At 44.8% G+C, this 22,846-nt stretch overlaps 1 protein-coding gene and 1 long non-coding RNA gene across 2 annotated transcripts in view; one reads left to right on the top strand and one right to left on the bottom strand.

The window, feature by feature from the left end:
• Nucleotides 1–22,846, top strand: part of CEMIP (cell migration inducing hyaluronidase 1) — a 171,489-nt gene that overhangs the window by 108,349 nt on the left and 40,294 nt on the right. The window contains exons 10-13 of the mRNA XM_081290099.1: nucleotides 2,734–2,866; nucleotides 3,654–3,845; nucleotides 16,428–16,603; nucleotides 18,384–18,593. Coding sequence (XP_081146225.1) covers nucleotides 2,734–2,866; nucleotides 3,654–3,845; nucleotides 16,428–16,603; nucleotides 18,384–18,593 — 711 coding nt within the window. The remainder of the gene's footprint in view (nucleotides 1–2,733; nucleotides 2,867–3,653; nucleotides 3,846–16,427; nucleotides 16,604–18,383; nucleotides 18,594–22,846) is intronic.
• The window catches only part of LOC308646744, a 51,521-nt gene continuing 49,292 nt past the window's right edge, over nucleotides 20,618–22,846 (bottom strand). The window contains exon 4 of the long non-coding RNA XR_014021468.1: nucleotides 20,618–20,753. This is a non-coding gene — a long non-coding RNA (uncharacterized lncRNA). The remainder of the gene's footprint in view (nucleotides 20,754–22,846) is intronic.

The following is a 22,846-nucleotide window of genomic DNA, read 5'->3' as shown; positions in this document are numbered from 1 at the left end:
ATAGGCCCTTCCCTCAGTGTCCCAAAGCACAGTTAAATCTAGGCTAAAACCTCACTGGGCAATCCCTTCCACAGGGTCCCACCTTACAGTATATCAACACCTTGTGCAGCCATAGCACAGAGCCCAGCCTCCTTCAACAAAAGGGGATACACTTGACAATGAATCCAAGTTTATGTTATCAACAACTTGAGGTCCAGAGAAGAACAAAAAACCCAATGACAGTTGTCTCCCTCACCAAGAGGCTTGGTCACCCTTCCTACAATGGGCATTCTTTAAAACATTTTGTTAAGTGTTGTAGCACTCATTATTCCAAAACTCCCAATTTCAGAATAGGATCTTGTTTTTTCCTTGGCAAAACCAAGGCCGGTTGAGTTGTTCAATTAAAAACCTAAGAGTCACATATCTCCAAAGGTGAACTTCTTGAGTGCTTACTCTGCAATTGCATGACCCTAAGAGTGAGTGTCACCTTAAAATTTGTGCCAGGTGACTTGCTCACAGTCCTAGCCATACATATCAGTGTAGTTATTTAATTTAGTGCCTCAGTTTCCTCACATGCAGTAGTGAGGATAATCATTCCCTCATGGGATTGCTTTGTGAATTTAATGCAATAATAAATGAAGTACCTGAATCATTGTAAGTGTCCTGTGCATACATTTAATATTATTTTAATTGTTAATTATAATAATTATTACTCAAGAGCATAAATAACAATGAAATTATATCTGCTAAACCCAGCCATGGTGGCACACACTTATAATCCCATTGACTCAGGAGGCTAAGGCAGGAGAATCACAAGTTCAAGGCCCTTTGAAAGTTGGGCAATTTTGCAAGACCCTGTCTCAAAATAAAAAGTAAAAGGAAATGGGGATACAATTCAGCGGTTGAGCACCCCTGGGTTCAATTGCCAGTAGCCCCACCCCCAAAACAAATTTATCCAGAGCAAAGATTCTTTTCACTGAATGGTGATAGATTCCTTCTTATTCTTATCTGACACTAAGGCCATTTCTTAGGTTAAAAAAAGGAACAACAAAAACAAAACCCTAGCAGAATTGAGTAAATGTTCTCTTGAAATTATTGTTGGACTTTGTGCCTTGAAAAAAATGACCAGCTGTGTTGCATGATGTTCTCAAGCCCAGTCCTTAATATTATGGGGTCATCTGAAGGAGGCTCAGAAAACTGATCAGGTCAGAGGAGTTGGGCTTGACAGATGACCTTGAGCTCTGAATCTGCTGAGTTTAGCCATTTCCTCTAGAAGAACCAGTTTATACCCCTGTCTCTCTGGCTGCCACAGAGACCACCCAGATGATGGGGATGTTGGGGATGATTACAATGAGAGTGTGACTTATAGGCAAGGGCTGAATTTTAGCTGTGAATTTTAAATGTGCACATCTATGTAACTCTACATTCCAAGCCAAGGACAACAGATCTCTTAGGTTCAAAACGTTTCCTGAAAAGTTTTTTAGTTTTTGAGGTTGACTTTATTTTCGCTCCCTATTTCCCCATCCCTGGTCCTTTTGGTTTCTGGGCCAGAGACTCTGACAGCTGCAGCCCTTGCCTTAAATTGCATATCTCTGAATGACAGTCACAGTCTTAATGCAGACACACCCTAGCTTTGGGATGAGCCCCAGCTGACAGAGATTGTGCCCTACTCTGAACCCACTCTTTAAATTCTCCACCAGGCCTGTAGCTTCTCGTGTTTCAGTCTCACCCACTGCAACTCCACTCTTGCTGGGCCCTGGGCTGGATGCTGGGGGCAGGGAGATGGGCAAAAATCAGCTCCTTGCTTCCCAGACCCTGAGGCAGTGGGAGGAAGAGGTATGTAGGTGAGGGTAGGAGTAGGAGGAACTTAGAAGCCCCATTTGTTTGGCTCTGTCACTTGCTGGCTTTGTAATCCTGGACAGGTTACTCAGTCTCTCTGCGTGTCATCTTCCTTATCTGTAAAATGAACAACAACCTTATGGTTTTGCTGTGAGGTAAAATGAGTTATACGTGAATACTTAGCTCCTTATCTGCTAGAGTGGTTCTCAAACTTCATTGCCTATTGATCTGGGAAGCTTTTAAAAGCCCATATGCCTGATGATTGTGTCTGCTGCATTGAGGATAGAGCCTGCATGTAAGGATTTTTAAGACTTCCCACTCTCATATGCCAGGTACAGTGGCGTACACCTTTAATCTCAGTGATTCAGGAGGCTAAGGCAGGAGTATCATAAGTTTGAGGCCAACCTGGGCAACTTAAAAAAACCCTGTCTCAAAATAAAAAGGACTTGGGATGTAGCTCAGTGGTATAGTCCCCCCTGGGTTCAATTCCCCATGTGATAGGGAATACCGTGTGGGCACCAGTGGATTGAACCCAGTGAGTACTCAGGAAATAAAAATCCACGCCTTGCATGGTGCTGCTGCTGATTGTACGTGTTGTAAGAAGAAGCTGACCCAGGTCCTGAGAGCCTGCTTATTGTAGCTGCTCTATAAAATGTTCACTAATAATGAGCAATTAACTAAGTCACTACTTTGGGTTTCTAGTACTGTAGGACCCTAGGCATTTATCCATTCAGAGACATCATGGTGTCTTAAAACTCATGTGGATAATTGTCAGGATAATAATCTCAGGCCACTGTAAATTGTTTTGCAGTAGGGACAATTTTAGACTTGCAAGTATATGCTGAGAACATTAATCATCACCCTTCTTTACAAAAAAAAAATGATTTTGCTCTGTAATTTCCCTGCCATTCCCAGGCCACTACAATGGATGGAGTTAACCTCAGCATTGAGGTTGTCTACAAAAAAGGCCAGGATTATAGGTTTGCTTGCTACGATCAGGGCCAAGCCTGCCAGAGCTACCGTGTGCGGTTCCTCTGTGGGAAGCCTGGTAAGTAGTCCCTATTTCCTTTTTTGAGGACAGAAATGCAACCCAGCCTTGTTCCTTGAGCCAGCAGTTCTGCATGAATTTAGTGCCTAGATCAGCTGCCTCTGGGTATCACAGTGACACAGTGCTCTTGTTATACACCTGAAGCAGAGTGCTTTTATGACCCAGGAGAAATGGGAGGGTCCTCAGAGTTGGCAGCAGACAGCAGAGCCTCACCCTACCCATAACCCTTTCTGCATGGACCTGGTCCACAAACGTACAGGGTGCAAATGGACAAAGCAAGTTCCCTGCAGCCCTCCCCTGAAGAGATGTGTAGCTCTTTGCCTCTTTGGGTGCCATTATTTCAAGCCCAGTTCCCAAGGTGCTTGTTAGAAGTGATTGGCAATGGCCAGTTTGTCCTGGGAGGTGCTTGGTCTTCTGCAGAAGGTAGTCATTAAGGGTATGACTTCTGTAGGGGAGAGACAGCTACTGTAAACAATAGTTGAGAGGAGCTATATTTGTTTTACATCTTGAGCAAAGTGGGTGTGGTGAGGTGGCCACATTTAACTCCAGCTAAGAAGTTAGTGGAAAATTCCCCTGCCCAGAGCTAATGAATGGTTCTTTTCTGGTCGAGGTTTTATTGACTTCAAAAACCTGTACCAAAACTGGGATGGAGTCAGCCTGGTGATTTGGGTTTTGGATAGGCAAACCTGGCATTTACTTATATAGGGAGAGGAAGGGAACAGATGGACAGCCAAAAGTTTGCGGAGAACAAAGGGTTGTAGCTCGTCTTTCCTGTTTTGGGTTACAGTGAGGCCCAAACTCACAGTCACCATCGACACCAATGTGAACAGCACCATCCTGAACTTGGAGGACGATGTGCGGTCATGGAAACCTGGAGACACCCTGGTTGTTGCCAGTACTGATTACTCCATGTACCAGGCAGAAGAGTTCCAGGTGCTTCCCTGCAAAACCTGTACCGCCAACCAGGTCAAAGTGGCAGGTAGGCTTTCGTGTACTCTACCTAGGCTTAAGCCTAAACATTGTCAGGCTTAAAGTCAATAGATGTCACAACAAATCTGTATTGGTCAGTTAAAACCATAATAATGCTTCACAACAACAACAACAACAACAACAACAACAACAAAATCTTAGAATCTCATTATAAGCATTTATTTCTTATTCATGCATCTGTAAGTAGTCCAGGTATTTTAGTCAGGTTTCTGTTACCATAAAAAACCTGAAATATGGACTGAGGATATAGCTCAATTGGTAGAGTGCTTCCTCACATGCACAAAGCACTGAGTTCAATCCCTAGCACCACAAAAGAAAAAGAAAAAAAAATACCTGAAATAAACCAACTTATAAACAGGGTAATTCTATTTGGCTCATAGGGTTTTTTAATTATTTTTTCTTTGTAGACATACATGGCAGTAGAGTATATTTTGACATATTATACATACATGGAATATAACTTATTCTAATTAGGATCCCATTCTTGTGGTTGTACATGATGCAGAGTTACACTGGTCGAGTATTCATATATGAACGTAGGAAAGTTATGTCCAATTCATTCTACTGTCTTTCGTATTCCCATCCTCTTCCTTTCCTTTATTCCCCTTTGTTTAATCCAGTGAAATTCTTCTTCTCTCCTCCACCCTTATTTTGTGTTAGCATCCACATATCAGAAAGAACATTCAGCCTTTGGTTTTTCAGGATTAGCTTATTACACTAAGTACAATAGTCACCAGTTCCATCCAGTTACCAGCAAATGCCACAATTTCATTCTTCTTTGTGGCCAAGTAATATTCCATTGTGTATATATGCCACATTTTCTTTATCCATTCATCTGTTGGTTCCATAGCTTAGCTATTGCTAAGTTTTGGTGCTTTCAGTCCATGGTTGGTTGGCCCCATTACTTTTAGGCCTGTGGGGAGGGAGCACATCTTGGCAGGAGCACATGGTTCAGGAAGTGCCTTACCTCATTGCAGCCAGGAAGCAGAGAGAGAGGAAGGCTGAGACCCCTTAGAGAGGTGATCAGAAACACAGGACTAGGCTCAGAATTGAAGCATTCTCCCAGCACAGTCCCCTGGTCAAAGCAAATCACATGGTCAAATTCATCACACATGAGCTGGAGAAAGCTTTCTCCCATTGAGGTTGAAGGGGGAAGGGGTGAATATCTGTTAGAAAATAATTGAAACTACCACGAAATTACAAATCTCTTCTTTCTACAACTTTTGGGTTTTCCTTTTTCTTTTCCCAAATCCTGAGTCAGAATCCCTATAATTTATGTTATGTGAGGTTACTGGAATCACAGATTATTAGAGATAAAAAGAGACTTCAAATGTAATCTTGGTCAGTTATTCTTAGTTGGGGGAGTTTTTATCTATTAGGGTTCTTTGGCTGTAGGCAACAGAATTCAACTTGATTATGTGAAACAAAATGGAAGTTGACTGAAGTCCTATTTGGCTCAGAGAACTAAACTAGAAGCTAAACAGCTGTGCTAAAAAAAAAAAAAAAAGAAAAAAAAAAGGACAAAGAATCAGGAGCTTGGGTAGAAGGAGCCGGAGAGAAGCATCCCCAGAGCACCACTGTCTTGAGGAACTTGCTTAGTCCCTGGGATGCTGTGCTCAACAGTCACCTTCCAGGAAGAGAATGTCTGACCAGTTGGTGGCTGGTGTGCTCATCCTGTGACTAAGAGAGGCAGGAATCTTTACTGACAGTCCTTTTCAGATGGCACCAAGTTGAGGTGGGTCATTCCCTAAAGGAAAAGTAGGATGTACTACCAGAAGAAAGGAAAATTGATACTGGGCATTAAAAATATCACATGATACAGAATCATAGCATGGGGACGGAGAAAGTATTTGAATTTGAAATAGGAGGAAGACTATGGATCAAGAAGGCATATCTACTATATTTAAAATATATGTTATTTTGGAAATAAGCCTACAGAAACTAAATTCAACAGTCTTTTTGACTGGTTGAGATGTGCTTGAGACAGAATTTGAGGGAACATATTTTTTAAAAGGTGAGAAAGAGTGATGGATTTTTTATTTTATTTTATTCTTGGCTGAAATGGACCTGAGTATCATGTGACTGAGGCCCTCCACAAACACCATGGCTGTGATCCCAGGGCACAAATCCTGGAATCTGCCGAAGTGAGGTTGTAATCATTTTGGGGGAGATAGCAACTTGGAAAGTATGGCCAGAGAGGGGAAGAAGGCAGCCACTAGTGGGTGGAGGCTGAGCTAACTACACATTTGTTCTTGGACAAGATGAGAATCTGCTTTCTAAATATTTGAATCCTATATTCTTTGAGAAAAGCTTTGGAATATCTTATCATGAGCACAAGTCTAAATGAACCTGACAACCAGGAAGAAAAAAAAGAGTGAAAGACACATATCTAAGTAATAAAAGACTGGTGGAAGGAGAACAAATTCAGCAAAAGTGGGGAAAACTGAAGTTAGCAGAAGACACTGTTTTAAGCTATAAAACTGACCTCTGACTTTCCTAGTATCCAAAGTAGAGAAACTTTATAAATTACTAAACTATCATTATCTAATAAAAGGAAAAGGACCTGAAGCCGAGCACAGTGGTATAGGCCTATAATCCCAGTGGCTCAGGATACTGAGGCAGGAGGATTGTGAGTTCAAAGTCAGCCTCCGCAAAAAATGAGGTACTAAGCAACTCAGTGAGACCCTGTCTCTAAATAAAAATACAAAATAGGGCTGGGGATGTAGCTCAGAGGTCGAGTGCTCCTGAATTCAATCCCCAGTACCTCCCAGCCAAAAGAAAGAAGGAAGGAAGGGAGCGAGGGAGGGAGGGATGGAGGGAAGGAGGAAGGAGGAAGGAAGGAGAAAACTAAGAAGCCACCTTTCTCTTAGCTCTGAGCTTCTGAGGAATTTGCCCCAGGGGTTGTCCCATGATTGATACTGCACAGTGAACAACAGTTCCAGAAGCAGTTTATGCAGAGATGCTCTCTGTGTGGCTATTTATTGATGGGGACATGATGTTGGTCACATTCTGTGAAAACATTTTTGTTTGTTTTTGCTTTAACTGCAGACTATCATAATGAGCACAGACTCTGGAACTAGGTATCCATGATTAGAATTTCAGGAATGCCAATTATTAGCCATGGGACATCAGTTTGCTCATCTGTAAAATGGAGATAATGATCATAATTACTTCATGAGATTATTGTGAAGATTTAAGTTTATATACCTGAGGCACTTAAATGAGTCTGGCACACAGTAGTGGCCAATAAGCGCTAGCTGCAGTTATTATTAATATTAGGTGCAATCTTTTGACAACTAAGCTTAGAGATGGGAAGAAAAGAAGGGGCATTGCTGGCAGGCTACTGGTTGAACTTGTGTATTTTGCATTTTATTATTTGGGGAGATGCAGGTAGAGAATGTGTAGAGAGAGGAAAGTATGCTTAGGCAGCTTTGTGTCACCTGACAAGAAACAATGTAGAGGAGGAAATGTTTATCTTGGCTTATGATTTCAGAGATTCATTCTATGGTCAACCAGGTCCAAGGCAGAAACATCATGGTGCACAAGGGCATGGTGGAGGAAAGCTGCTAAGCTTAAGGCAACTGAGAAGCAGAGAGTAGGGGGCTAAACCCTTCCAGGGTACACCCTCAGTGACCTACTTCCTCTAACTAGGTCCCACTACCTAGTGATCCATTCAAACGGGTTAATGACCACTGATGAGGTCAGAGTCCTTGTGATCCAATCGTTACCTAAAAGTCCCACCTCTGAACTTTGCTGCATTGGGGACCATGCCTTCAACACATGAGCTTTTGTGGGGATGACATTCCAGACACAAGCCATAACAGGAATCAAACTATTTCTATCATTATTATTAACCAACATTTAAGGGCTATCACAGGCCTGCAGTCATTTTCCTGCTTGTTGTGATGCCAATTGGTATGGATGCCAATTTTGTGATTGTGTCTGCCATACTCTTCCTCTGCCCCCAGGTTGAGCAGGTGTCCTAGCTCTTCCTCCATAGGGACACACAAGAAGGGGAAAGAGCACTTCATCTTTTACTCAACAAGCAGTTGAAGAGCTTCTATTATGTATCACACTCTCAAATGCCATTGTGAGCAAGATGAGCATGTTCCTGGCCCTGGGGAAGTGGCAGAACAGCAGGGAGAATAGACATCCATCAAAGAAGCATTCCAATAAAAAGAAACTACCTGCTACAAAAGTAGAAGATGGGAGATACTGTGAGTATAGGAGAGAGGAATTTGGCAAAGTGAGAGCATGCATAGAAGCTTTCCCATAGGAATTCGATTGAACTAGGGCTGGAGGAAGAGTAGAAGGTATCTAGGAAAGAGTCCAGACAAAAGGAACACAGTGTGAGACTTTTGCTGGGGAGTGGAGAGCATTCCACTATAAGGAGGACCAAGAGCAGCCAGAGTAAAGAACATGAGAGCTCACAGGGCTACAGAGCAAGGAGAGACCACAGGAAGTCATGGAAGGCCAGAAGCCCATTAGATGTCCACTAGCAAGGAAGGCCTTCCCATGTCCACATCTATAGGAAGGCACTCAGAGAAGCAAGTTTTTAGTGACTGTTAGACCCTAGGGTCTTCACCAATGACTTTGTGTCACCTGGGGACAATGCTTTGTGGGCAGGCTTCTGGGATGTCAGATGTCCCCCTGACTCAACAGGAGAGGTATTCAGACCTTTGAGCTGATATCATTGCTCATGACTCTGGACAGCATCTGTGGCTATCCAGGAGGGTGGAAAGCCTGACTTTGAGCCCTAGCCAGCATGGAGGTGGATGGAAGAGTGGTCCTGGGAGAAGTTCTCTAGGTATGTTCAGACACCCCCTGATTTGTAGCTGTGTTGGGCACCCTGACAGCTGGAGGGGAGATCTCACTCTTAGCAGCTGTGGGTGCCAAAGCTAACCCTGATATTGAGGGACCTATGAGACGATGGAGCACGTCTAGCTCACCCTATAGAGGTCTGGGTATTGATGCTGAGTGGTGCTCCTCTTGACAATGTTTGACCAGCAGGACTAGCTGCCCTTTGAGGCCCCTTAAGGTTGGATTGAAAGTGATGGGGGCTACTCCAGGCCCTGACTATCAAGGAAGAAAGGACAAGTGGAAAAATGTTGGACTCCCTTCAGGACCCTCTAGACCCCTCTTATAGCAGTACCTGTATCAGCCCCACACCCAGCCTACCTCTTGCTCCCTCAAAAGGGCAGACCATCCACTTTTCTCAGAAGCTTTGGGATGTCCATGGAAGAACTGGTGAGCAGTGTCACAGAAGCCCCAGGTAGCAGTGTGTCTGCATCTGATGTCCTGGGCAGGCTCATGTTCCTCCTTTTCAGCTCTAAGCCTATTCTCTGGCTCTCCATCCCTCCTTTGCTGGAGCAAGGACTCCACCTGCTTCTGTGTTTTCCAGACCTGTGCCCCCACCACAAGACTTAGATTCCACCTTTCCAGGCCACAGAGAGGGATACATCCTTCCTGGATCCTCCTTTCTCAATCTCCAAATTCCAGTAAACAGCCCTTTAATTCATTTTAAGGGTTTTCTGATGGGAAACAGATGGGGGTAACAAAGTCATAAAAATGTGTGAATCTTCTAAAAATATATTTCAAAGCTTTGCTAACCACAGTGTGATTCCCAGCACCTCGATGTGGCTGTGGCAGTTGAAAACCTTCTCAATTTTCTGTCCTGTTTTCATTGCCACTTCCCACTCTGCCTGTAAACACTCCCCACACCTTTCCATAATACTATTAATAATTAGAATGAGTGTTTATTGACTATGGTATTCCAAACACTTTATGTGAACCATCTTGTTCTCTATTTCTGAAAACCTGATACTGTGAGGGCTACTGTTTTTGTCATGGCACAGATGGGGAAACAGAGTTCCATGGAAATAAAATGTCGAGACTGGTTTTCCAGTGTGGTGGCCACCAGCCACAAGTGGCTATTTAAATTCAATCAAAGTTAAATTAAATTTGAAATTCTGTTCCTTAGTCATAGTAGCCAGGTTTCAAGTGCTCAGTAGCCATGTAGGTTTATTGGCTACACCATCGTGGGAAAAAGTGCTTGTGGGTCATGCTAGTGTAGAACAACTAAGTCAACATCAGAGTCAGGATTTAAACTCAGGTTCCAAGCCTATGTGTGCGACTTTGTGCTTCCTCCATAAAGGCCACTATGCTCATTGTCTCCCTCTAAGAACGATGGAAGAGGGTATCCAGGCACTCTGTGGTTTAACTTTTCCTCTCTGAGACCCTCCTGAGTCCCTCTGGAATCATCCTTGCATCCAGTTGTCTGGGAGGAGCAGACCTCATCTGATTCCCCTGACTCACTGGGTCCCACCAGGTCTATGCAATAAGTACATGCATCTGCTTCTCCCATTGGAAGGTGCTTAGTGTCTGTTTACCTCTCAACCTCAGGGTGCCTACTTCTGTGCCTGACATGTAGACAAGGCTTGGTGATTGTAGAATGGGGCACCTGTCGCACCTGTCAGTTAATACAGAAAAGGCCAGTGTTTTTTAAAGTTCTTTCCCCAGGTCTCCTTCCTACTTGTCCAGGGTACTCATGAACCTTCTGGATTATCTGGGACAATTCTGACTTGACCATATCTGCTTGTTCCTGGTCAGCCTTCAGGTATCAGTGCTTTCAGAAGAAAAGTATGGGTAGAGACCAGACAAGATGGGATGATGGGGAACCAGGCACATGACTTCTCTGGGATAGCAGACTGGGAGTGGTCTGTGAATGTAACATGGGACTCTGCAGTGGGGAAAAAAAGCTGTGTGTCTGAAGTATTCATGCAACTCTTGGTCCTCTCAGGAGTCAGATAAACCCAGTCCCTCCATCTACCTGTCACTCCTGTATCATGACCAGCTTCCCCTATGGAAAAAAAAAGCTACCGAATCTATTGCCCATCAACTCCTGTCATTAAGGCTGACACTAGTGGTGGGAGGCCTGGTTTTCAGCCTTAACGTGGGGACAATGCCAGAGACAGCTGCATGTGTCATTTTTGTCATACTGGCTTCCTACCATGTGCTGTTTTAAGCACATACCATGGATTAACTCACTTAACAATCATAGCTACCTTTTGAGATATGTGCTATTATTATCTCCATTTTACAGATGAAGAGCCCGAGGTTCAGGGAGCTTAAATCATATGCTCAGGGACTCACAGCTAGGAGCTGTCTCCCAGCCTGGCTCCAGAGCCACAAACCTCCCTTTCACTTTCCCATAAGGTGGAGAAAGGTTGGCCCAGTTAGAAGGAGCCAGGTGGATGAGATGTGAAATAGCAAAGACACTCACAAGGAAGGATGCCATCTGGTCAGGCTGAAGGAGAAGTTGTATGGGAGACAAATCCACAAGCAGCAGGAAGTTTTACTCTAACAATCTCTTAGCCTGGTAGGCAGGGAGCTGATCTTAAAGCTGTCTGATCTTTCCCATGTCCCTGGCTATCAGAATCGAGCCTGTAGCTCTCTGTGCAACCCCTTCCCTCAACACACTCAACCCTTTGTGGGGTTGACCCTATAGCAAGTATGCTTTATGCTGTGCCTCTCAGGACCCAGTCCCTGGAGCTCATTCTTTGCTATGGTCAGTTGTTATGCTGCTTCTAGGGCATTGGCAGCCTGTTCTTTCTTTGTACCCCCAAGAACAGCCCAAGGTCACCTTGCTTGGGTGAGAAAGTCTTTGGGAGTTTCTCTGAGCATTGCCAGTCAAGCTGTTCTTGGAGTGTCCACTAATAAAGAAAATAAACTCTGGATCCTGCATGAGTGAAGCCATCGTATTTAGAATGCCAGGATCCCAGAAACCCAAGGAAAAGATTCCCCCGTTCTGTAATAGAAGGGCCAATTTTTACTACCCTATTTATCTGAAAAGGCTGCTTTGAACTGGGGTAATTTGGGAGACTAGAACAGCAGAGAAGAAGGTGCTTAAAATTCTAGGGTCCTTCAAATGGTCCTCAAGATCTTCCACTGACAAGGAGAGAGAGAGAGAGAGAGAGAGAGAGAGAGAGAGAGAGAGAGAGAGAGAACGAACTTGATGTGTAAGAGGTTTATTGGAGGATGCATGTTAAGTTCAAGGGAAGAGGGAGCAGAAGCGGGTACAGGGAGACTTCAGAACACAATGCAGTTCTGACACCGGGGAAAGGAGAGAGGGAAAGAAGGGGGGTTAAATATGAAGTATTTAATACACTGTGAGACAGCTCTGAGAAAGCCAGGGTAGTTCAACAGGGAGCTCTGGAGCAAAGACTGCCTGGGGGAGGTATCTCTAGTGCTGTAGGAGTGAACGATTCCAGTAGTCTGCCGAGTACAGTAATTGGGCAGAACTCAAGGAGGTCATGGCCCTGGGAAAACATTAGCTATTCCTGAAGGTGTGGCATCCAGAGGCTGTCTGCTCACCACACTCTTTGCAGGAGGAGTTCTTGAAGAGAAATCACAACAATGCTCTTTTATGACCACTACAAGAGAGGACCTGTACTTGGAGATAAAGTCAGAATCAAGGATTCATGGAGTAAAGATGTTCTAGAAAGAGAGGTCTAACCCTTGAGAGCCCTAGTCTTTAAGTCACAGAATGGAAACTAACCTGTTTCAAATTTTCTTCTTTCTTGAAGTCAAAACCCTGGTGGAACAGAAGGCCTGCCAGTACCCATGTATGGTGTCCTCTCCTGACCTCTTTGGCAGGGCACAGACCTTTGACCTGGACCCTGGGAAGGGTCCAGGCTCATAGCACTCACTTAGCTCCAGAGCCAGAGTTTGGTGGTTAAAGGAAACAGTCCTCTGGTGTCAGTCACATCCCATACATTCTCCTCTGGGCTCTCCAGCAGATCCTGTTATTCTAAACACCATGGCTCCCCTCATGTAGGATCTTTATTAGCGGATACTCCAAGGAACAGCTTGACTGGCGATGCTCAGAGAAACTCCCGGAAACTTTCTCAACCAAGCCCTGAGCACCATCTGATCCTCCATTTCCTCAAATTGGAAACTAGGAAGTTGTCTTAAAAATGGTGGAAAGCTCTCTGATTTTGATTCTCCATGATTAAATATAATTATAACCGATTTTCAGTACATCCTCTGCTGGACTTGTGTCTCTCTCCTCATCAGCCATCCGCCAGGCTCCAGGCACACTCCAGGCACAGCCTTCTGTCGGGCTCTACCAAGCTGGTGGTCATTCAGAAACCAGTGCAGAGCTCATTCTGGAAGAGACTCTGTCCCCATGCCTGGGAAGGTCCTGTAACTGATGTGCTTGTGAAGCCACAGAGCCCACAGGCAAGGGTAAACCAGGATAGAAAGAAGGACTGGCTTCCACAGGGGTGCCCAGAGGGAACTTGCTTTTGGACCTTAAAACTAAAGACACCTGATTGCATGACCCAGACCCAGTAGTAGCAGTGGGATGTACTGAAGGAACGGGGGCCAGCAATCTGCAGAGCTAACCTGTTTCAAACTCTCTTCTTTCTTGAAGTCAAAACCCTGGTAGAACAGAACACTTGCCAGTCCCCATGCATGGTGTCCTCTCCTGACCTCTTTGGCGGGGCACGGACCTTTGACCTCTGATTTCTCAGGGGATAGAGTAAATAGATTTTTTGTGATGCTAATTTTTATAATGCCTACTATAGTTTGGATCTTTAATGTCCCTCAAAAGCTCAGGTGTTGAAGGCTTGGTCTTCCACTTGGTGTTGTTCCAACCCTTAGGAGGTGGGGCCTAATGGGAGGTTTTAGGAAACTGGGGGTAATGACCTCAAGGGGATTGTGGTGTCATCCTTTCTCTGTTTCATTCCTGGCCAGTTTTCCTTGCTACACAGTGCCACCATGATGTACAGTGCTACCATAGGCCCAAATCAACAGGGCTAATCGGTCATGGACTGAAACCTCTAACTTTTAATCAAAACAAACCTTTCCTCTTTCTAAGATGATTATCTTAGGTATTTGTTACAGTAAAGAAAATTTGATTTAATATCTGAGGTTGATTGATTGATTGGTACTGGGGATTGAACCCAGCCAGGGTCACTTAACCACTGAGTTGCATCCTGAGACATTTTAGTTTTTGTTTGTTTTTGTTTTTTGAAATAGGGTCTCACTAAGTTACTTAGGACCTCATTAAGTTGCTGAGGCTAGCCTTGAACTTGTGATCCTCCTGCTTCAACCTCAGGAGTTGCTGGGATTATAGACATGTGCCACTGCATTTGGCCCGAGACTCTTTTTTAATAACGACTCTGTGGTAGTCCAAATAATAGTCCCCAGAATGTCCTCATCATAATCCTCAGTACCTATGAATGTCACCTCATACAGCACAAGGAACTTTGCCAGTGGATCACATGAAGGCTTTCTGGAAGAGATTATCCTGGATTATCTGGGTAGCCCAATGTAATTATAAGTGTCGTTATGTAAGAGTGACAAAGGAGGGCCAGAGGGAAGAAAATGATGTGATGACAAGAGCAAATACAGGAGTGATGTGTGTGTGAAGAAGGAATACAGACAGCTACCAAAATATGAAAAAGGCAGAGAACAGATTTCCCCCTGAAGCCTCCACAAACAACCAGCCCTGCCAACACCTTGATTTTGACCCCATCAGACTCATTTTAGACTTCTGACCTTGAGAACTGTAAGAAATCTGTGTTGTTTTAAGCTACTAAATCTATGATAATTTATTACAGCAGTGATAGGAAACTAATACCAACTGTCATGGAGATATTTTCTGAGTTTCATCATGCATCTATTTCACATCTTGAACTAAAATGGTTCAAAGAAACCACCATCTCACTGAGTCTGCAGAATTCTAAAACCATCCACATCCTTAGCAATACTGCAGGCGCATAGGATGTGTGCCAGGTGAAGGGGTGGGTAGGGCTCAGCTCTTCCTGTGGTTGAGGGAGCACAGGAAGGTCATCATGGTGGGTGCTGCTCATAGCTAATTATAAGCATGGCTTTCACATGTGGGCACTGGCTGTATCTTGGGCTGAGGCAAGTGCTACTTTGCTCCAGTCAAGGTCATAGTGAAAGCCAAGTGGTGTAGGTGGTATGGTTCAGGCTGAGACTTCACATGAGAGCTTGATGCTTTTTGTAATTACACCCTCAGATGGAAGATGAAGTGTCTACAAGCCAGGTCAGCAATCTTAGTGAAGGGCCAAATTTAGAGCCAGACTAAATATCTCTTTATTCCAGAAAAGAATTTGGGATTGTTGTGGAGGAAGAATTTGGGGCTGCAAATTAAAGACACTTCCAAAGCTTGAACTGTTGCCACTCTACAAGACCTATAAAATGTTACAGGACAGCTATAAAATTGCTCAATTTAAGTTTTTGTAGATGTCCTCTATATAGGATGGTGGGGCATAATGAGTAAAGATATATTTTCAACACATATGAAAGAAGAGGAGATGGAGGGAAACAGTATATTTGGCAAGAGAATGAGTGGTGTGGTAGGAGGGAGAAAGTAGAGAGAAAACTGTGGGGGAGATACAGACCATCAGTTCAAGGACTCTGGCCATAGCAGAACAGAGACTGACAATTGCTGGAAGGATATTAGTGAAGGTCTTTTGTCTCTTAGTTGTTTTTGTTGTTGTTGTTATTGGTGGTGTAGTGGTGGTGGTTGCAGTACTAGGGATTGAACCCAGGGTCTTGTGCATGTGAAACAAGTGCTCTGCCACTGAGCTACATCCCCATTCCTGTCTGTTAGAGAATTTGGAGAATAGAGCATATGAAGCCCAAATGGAGAAAGAAATGAAGCTACTTAAAGAGGTGAACTGGGGGAGATAAGGATCTTCAGACTATGGGAGGAGGTAGGGCTAGGATCAGCAGTACAGGGAAAAAGTGTCCTCTCCAAGACTGGAGGGGAGAAGACTAGGTCAGTACAGAGTGAAGTAGAAGATCTCCACTATTTCATGTAGTGCCACTGTGGCACCCCAATGTGGTAGGCACAGAAGCTGGGAGGTGGCTCTTTCTACAACATCAAGGTATAGATCCACACCCATGTGAGGTTGAGGAAGGCAGGATACAGATTTGCACTGCCCTACAGCAGGGGAATTAAGTAGAGTTTTTCTGTCTTCTTAAGAATCCCAGCCCGTAGGCACTTTCTAGGGTGTGAGCTTTGTAGGATCACCCAGAGACTAGATTTCTTCTCTCTTTTGTTCTGCTATCTCTAGGGCATGGTTCTCATCAGTTGGGTGGCAATAGCCCATTAGGGCCCATGTACCTTCTAGCAAGTTGGGGGACAACCTGGAAGTTGTACTCAGTACTTCTCCTCACATCCTGTGGCCACACTTAACTTCAGGGAGTCTGGGAAATATAGTTCCTATGGGTAGCCATGTGCCGGCTAAAATGCAGGACAGTCTAATACTGAAAAACAGAAAAGGGGATAAATATTAGGGAACAATTAGCCATGGATAGAACTAAGCATATATAATTGTCGATCTTTGCTCTATATTTGGGTACATGACTTCACCTCTCCGGGCTTCATTCTTCTTTAAAACAGGACTGGGGGTCTTGGGGGACCACCATGGCCTGGTATGAATAAGCTGCAGTCATGGAGCACCTGGAAGGGGCCCAGAAACCAGTAAGCACACACTCAGTACCTGCTGGTCCCCTTTCTCCCCTTCTGCCCTAGGAAAGCCGTTGTACCTACATATTGGGGAGGAGATGGACGGTGTGGACATGCGAGCAGAGGTCGGGCTCCTGAGCCGGAACATTGTGGTGATGGGAGAGATGGAGGACAAATGCTACCCCTACAGCAAGCACATCTGCAACTTCTTTGACTTTGATACCTTTGGGGGCCACATTAAGGTATGGCTTTGCCTGGCTGAGGCTGTCAACCCCACCAGGAGAATTTCCAAGGTGTTGGCCTATAGGTAGGAACTTTTTGGAAGGGGATGGAGAAACAGGAATTAGAATCAAAGGAAGTGCAGCTCCTGGGAGTTGGAGAAATTTCATGTCTTTTCCACTGCTGTGATGTTGCACCTTTCAGTACTGGAGAACAGACAGGTTTTGGAGCCACCTTGGGAATGGTTCTCTCCTAGAGACCACAGGGAACACGGCTTTCCCTGCTCATCATTGCTGCCTTCCTAGCTTTGTTATTTAACCTGACCATGTCCTGAAAAAAAGTCATGGTTACAATAGATCCATTACAGCACAGGCAAAACAACAAGCAGGGGAGTGGAACTAGAAGTGGCAGCAATTATAGCTGAGATTTTCTGGTAAAGAGCCAAGGTCAGACAGACCTACTGAGCTGCAGGGCTCTCACTGTGCAATAAACAAAAGTGATGCTTGTTCCTTGGAGCTCAGGATCTAGTATCAAGAGAAATTTCTTTTGCATCTCTATACAAAATGCCTTTACTGGGCCTATTAAATAGTGCAAAATATGGAAATTTCTTCTTGTGGTCATCAATGCCAATGTTGATAGCATGTATTATCTTGGAGTTTTGTGAAGATGGTTCTCTTGAAGGTGCTTTAAGGATAAGATTTTTGGTATCTAATTGAAGAGGCTAATGAAGTGAAACTTAGAGTTGGTAATAGGGAGGGACCCTGTATTTTACATGAGACAATTCAGTGTCACGCAGGCCTATGTTACAGCATTTCTAGAATCACTGGCTCCTATTCATTAAATGCTAATAGTGCTTTTTAGCATTACTTCTATGCATTTCCAGTCCTTTTCTGGGGACAGGGTGGGAAACTCTTTAGTGAGACCACAGCAGAAATAGCAGGTCTATTATTCAAGCTGCTGCAACTCTTTTTCCAATACTGAGAGTGATTCTGAGTGATCAGGGCACTCTTGCCCACTGAGCCCAAACTAGTCCTCAGGATCATTCTCAACACAGCTTCCCCAGGGATCCACCACTGGAGTTGGGATTCCTGTAGACACCTATTTTGTGGACAAATGGTAGGCATGTCAGAATTATCTTCCTTTCCTGGAAGTTGGCTGAGCCCAACTTCTGAGAGAAATCACTTTCAGACTGTGCTTTCTCTATGAGCTTCTGGAACTCTGGGTATCTGTGTGGTCAAGGGATTCCCCTTGAGTGGCTCTGAGCATACTGTGAAGAGAGCATGTGAGCTCCCACTACTCCTCACATGCCAATAAGGGGGAGATCCATGAAGTTTCCATAATCAACATCCCCAACCCTCTGTTGGGAGAGGATCTCAAATGGTGGGCATGGGGAGGCTCTTACCACCCCGCCTGATGGTCCTCCATATTCATTCCCCAAACTGGTAGGGCATATTATCTGCCAGCTCCACCAGGTTATCCCAGGATTATCCCTTTTTCATAATATTTGGTGGCTCAGGAGGCAGGGAAGGAAAGGCAGAGCAGAGCAGTCCCAGGTATTGCGCAACTCCTTAGGGCTTCTCAAATCCAAGCAGTGCATTGTTTTGCAACATTCTCAATCATTAGTAATGCCTTTCTTGTCTCCCTTTCTGTAAGAAGAGGCAGGCATCCTAACCAATATGCACAGAACATCTTTGACTTACCCAGGCGGGAATTGACAAAGCACTCTAGGGACACATTTGCATTGTCTGGAAGCTCCTCAGGGCTTCTTCTGACTCACCCTTTCCTCTCCCTCTCCACTTCCAGCTTGCACTGGGGTTTAAAGCAGCACACATGGAGGGCGTGGAGCTAAAGCACATGGGGCAGCAACTGGTGGGTCAGTATCCGATTCACTTCCACCTGGCTGGAGATGTGGATGAAAAAGGAGGCTATGACCCACCCACGTACATCAGGGATCTTTCCATTCACCACACCTTCTCCCGCTGTGTCACCGTCCATGGCTCCAATGGCCTGTTGGTGAGTACCTCATGCAAGAATGTTTGGATCTAGACATTTAGTCCTGGTCCACTAGAGGTTGAACCATCCTTAGCTCAGATTTTATCAGTTACTAGCAGGTCACTCACCAGACAGGAAGGAGAGTGAAATCCAGGGATGGTTTAGTGGCCATGTGGCACGACAGATCTATGAATGCAGACCAGGGTGTTATGCCAAGATCTTGGCTGTGGCATCTGCTGGGCTGACTGGAGGTGGTAGCAGCCATGGGCTCCTTTCTTTCTGTTTCACCAAGAATCTTTCAGATCTAGTGCTGTGAGAAAGACCTTCACCAGGAAACTGGCATATATGCCAGAAGCTTGTCTTGATTTTTCACAGATAATTTGTGCACTAAACTGGCCCTACTCTAAATGAAATAGTTTTACAAGCCTATCACAGGCTAAATCCAGATGCCAGATTTTTTTTTCTAATAGGATGTTGAAAAAAACATTTGCTAATTATTTTTACACTAAATTGATAATTTTATACTCATATAAACTATCCTAAATAATTTTACTTATATCCTCTATAAACTTTACAACTGGAAGTCACAAAAAGGAATGCTGCAAGCTGAATCAAGTGACCAGATGTGTTTTATTTGACTTAAAAAGTGTGTAAAATGAGTGTGGTGGTACACACCTGTAATCCCAGAAACTCAGGAGGCCAAGGAGGAGGATTGCAAAGTTCAAGCTCAGCCTGGGCAATTTACCAAGACCCTATCTCAAAACAGGGGATTGAACCCAGGGGCATTTAACCATTGAGCCACATCCCCAGCCCTTTTTATTTTTGAGCAAGGTCTGGCTAAGTTGCTTAAGGCCTAGTAAAGTTGCTGAGGCTAGCTTTGAACTTGTGATCCTTCTGCCCCAACCTCCCAAACCTCTGTGATTATAGGTGTGCACCACCTCACCTGGCTCAAAAAAAAAAAAAAAAAAAAAAAAAAAAAGAAAGAAAGAAAGAAAGAAAGAATTAAAAGGGAGCTGGGTTGTAGCTCAGGGGTAAAGCACCCCTGTGTTTAATTTTCAATACTATAAAAATCAAACGGTGTCTAAAGAGCACTTGAATTTGTTTCCATCCTTTAAATGCTGAGACTCTGCATGAACAGCTGGATTTCTGGCTCCTCTTGAAAAACAGGACTGTTAGCAGCAACAGTCCCTCTTTACTGTAGAACAACATGGGTTGGAGCAGTCGCAGCTGCCCGGCTAGCCCATGCACACTCTCCAGTGTCAACTGGGCCTGCTACTGCCTATTCCCTGGGTTGTTGTCACTCATCTCACTGCCTGCTGGCCCCTGTAGACAATTGAGATTGTGACCCCTACTTTAAACCAAGCAAAATAACTCTCACCATGAGGCGTGTGGTGAGGGGAAGATGAGGAGAGCTGTCAGCATGTCACTGAAGAGCTACTTTCGGTTCTATTCAGTGTGCTCTTCTGTTATAAAAGAATGTCTGTTGTCTCTGTGGTCTCAATGCTCTGATTTAAACCCCCCACTGAGTGTAGAGGAGACCACAAGATTTGCTGAGCCCTGTCTACAAGGGCCCAGGTTCCAGGGCTTGATTCACAGTTTTCCAGCTGTGAAACCTTGGGCAATTTACTTAACCTCCCTGAACTTCAGTTTCTTCCTCAGTCAAGTGGTAAAATGACATCAAACATTTAGGACTGTGGTGAGGATCTATGAAATGCAAGTGCGACAGGAAAGACCCAAGACCCCTGCCTGCCAAGTTCACTGGAAGTGCTTGTCCCAAACCAGGCCAGATGCTCTCAGTAGGTGGTAGCAGGGCTGTGCTGCCACAGCTGTTACAAAATGTGGGACTTTTTTTCTGGCTCAAGGAAGAAGGAGAAAAAAAAAGTTTTTGGCTGATGCTGAGAGACAACAACGTGATTTACAATAAATTCAGAATGTCAGGAATTTGGTAGTAACAATAAGCTTGGGTTCTGTAACCAGATGCCCTGAGTTCCAATCTATGTTCTGTCATGGATGAGCTGATTGTGCACCAGTTGTCTTACCTCTCCATGCCTGTTTCTTCTTCTGTAAAATGGGGAGGATCTTGTTTCCAGGACTGATGGAACAGAAGACACAGGCAGAGTGGAGACCAGTGCTAGACTCCCATCTAGCTCTGGGAGAGTCACAGGATCTTCCCTGTTCCCCCTGTAATTTGCAGGAAAAACAAACAAAACAAAAAAACCACACTCAAGCATTCTCACTCAGGTTGCCAATCAAGGTCAGAATATGGTGGTGAAAAGAACAACATAGAATATGGTAAGAAAGGTAACAGCCATGCATGGTAGTACACGCCTGTAATCCCCCTGACTTGGGAGACTGAGGCAGGAGGATCCAGGTTGGAGCACAGCCTAAGCCACGTAGAGAGATCCTGTCTCAAAAACAAAAAGGGCTGGGGAAATAGCTTAGTTGTAAAGTGCCCCTTGGTTCAAAAGCCCCACCTGAGCCTCCAGAACTTTACTTGTGCTAAGAACTTATGTTAAAAGTTTTCTCCTTAATTTCAGGCCAAATTGCCTACATTTAACTTCACTACAGAGAAAAATAGTAAGAGTGCCAGAAGCCTATAATTACAATTCAGAGTCTGTTGGAGTGGGAGCTATTCTGATTTTCAAAGCAATCACACACATACACGAGCACGCGCGCACACACACACACACACACACACACAGGCATAGGCATACACTCACACCTGGGTGTGGACTTCTGCTATGCTCACCCACCTGGCTGGCCTTGGATGACCTATTGAATCAACCTGGTCTTTAGTTCCTCAGATGTGCTATGAAGAATGTCATGGCTCTTCCTCAGGGATGTTTGGTTAGAAAATGCAGGTGAAATGTTTTTGGCTGTTATAACAGTAAACTTTCCCCAGAGCAGTGAGCCCGGGTCTTAGCTGCAAACCAGGGGGAACAGGGCAAGGAGTGCTGAGTGGAGCTGAAGGCATTGTGCCCTTGGGGCACCCATCAGGGCAGCATTGAGGGTGCACATCTCAGAGGGGATACATGCAAGGGAGAGCAAGCCCAGGCCTTTCTCCAGGAGTCTGAGTTAATGCATCTAGGCCAGGATACCAAGAGATGCCTGAGGCAAGACAGAGACAGCAGGTGAAGGTGGCCAGCCAGATACATAAGCCTCACATACAGTAGAGGTAGATTCCTGGAGTAGAGCCTTGGACAGCTTCTTGAGCTTCTTGGATTCTTGCCACCTTAAATACCAAGGCCTTCCTCGTGCCTGACTCCCAGAGGTGCTGGCTGTCAGACCAGAGGGAGCATCTGTCAACTCTCAGTGTCACCCAGATGCCAGATGGCCAATATACCAGCTGCAGCATTGGCCTTGTGGCCACACAGGGATCTAGCCTCACTCAGCTCAGCCATGCTCGACAGTCAAGCTGATGAGGTAGGATTTAGAGTCATAGCCCTGTTGTAGCCTTTCCAAACTGAAGCCAAATTATCATGGCTTAGAATCTAGATGAAGTACAGGCCTCTAACTCTCTGAGCCAGACAAGCAACACAGCCATACCCCTGGATGAAAGCTGAGGTTTTACAGATTGGCACCTCAGTCTGTAAATGCTTCCCTATGGGGGCAGGAAGTTCCACGCTCAGAATACTGCCACAGCAGCTGGATACTGTCCATTGCTATTTTGCATTTCTTTCCTTTGTTTTGGCTTTAAGGATTTACCAGTGACTTGCTATGTCTGGGAAAATGTTTTCAACTGGCAGGATGGAAGGAACCCAAAGACACACAAGGACACAGTTCAGATCTGGAATGCAGAGGCCACTCAGTAGCGTCTCAGAAGCATTTTTCCTAACATCTCCCCTGCTCTGGAGGCTGGCTGGATCCCAAAATGGATAGGCACAGGCTCACAGAAAGAGGGTTTCCATGCCAAGCACGGTAGTGCATACCTATAACCCCAGAACCTGGGAATGCTGAAGCAGAAGGATTACAAGTTTGAGGCAACTTAGGGAGAACTTGACTCAAAATAAAAAATAAAAAGGGCTGAGAATATAAGTGTCCCTGGGTTCAATCCTTGGCATCACACACACACACACACACACACAGAGAAAAGGGGTTCCAAGTTATGCAGATCTGAGAGGTGCTTAACACTCATGCCCAAGGGGATCTTGGGAGCCCCTCACTTGTGGGTTCCTCCTCTCTGCCTGTTAAACATGCTCTGTTCATCCAGTACCCACGTTGGGCAGCCCACCTTTGTTTTTTCTTTTCCTTAACCACCAACTTTTGCAAAGAGT

This window comes from Spermophilus citellus, assembly GCF_964194105.1.
Source record: "Spermophilus citellus genome assembly, chromosome: 4".
Taxonomy (NCBI): Eukaryota; Metazoa; Chordata; class Mammalia; order Rodentia; family Sciuridae; genus Spermophilus; species Spermophilus citellus.
The sequence above is the reverse complement of the archived record's forward strand: the minus strand, read 5'-3'. Positions and strand labels throughout refer to the sequence as shown.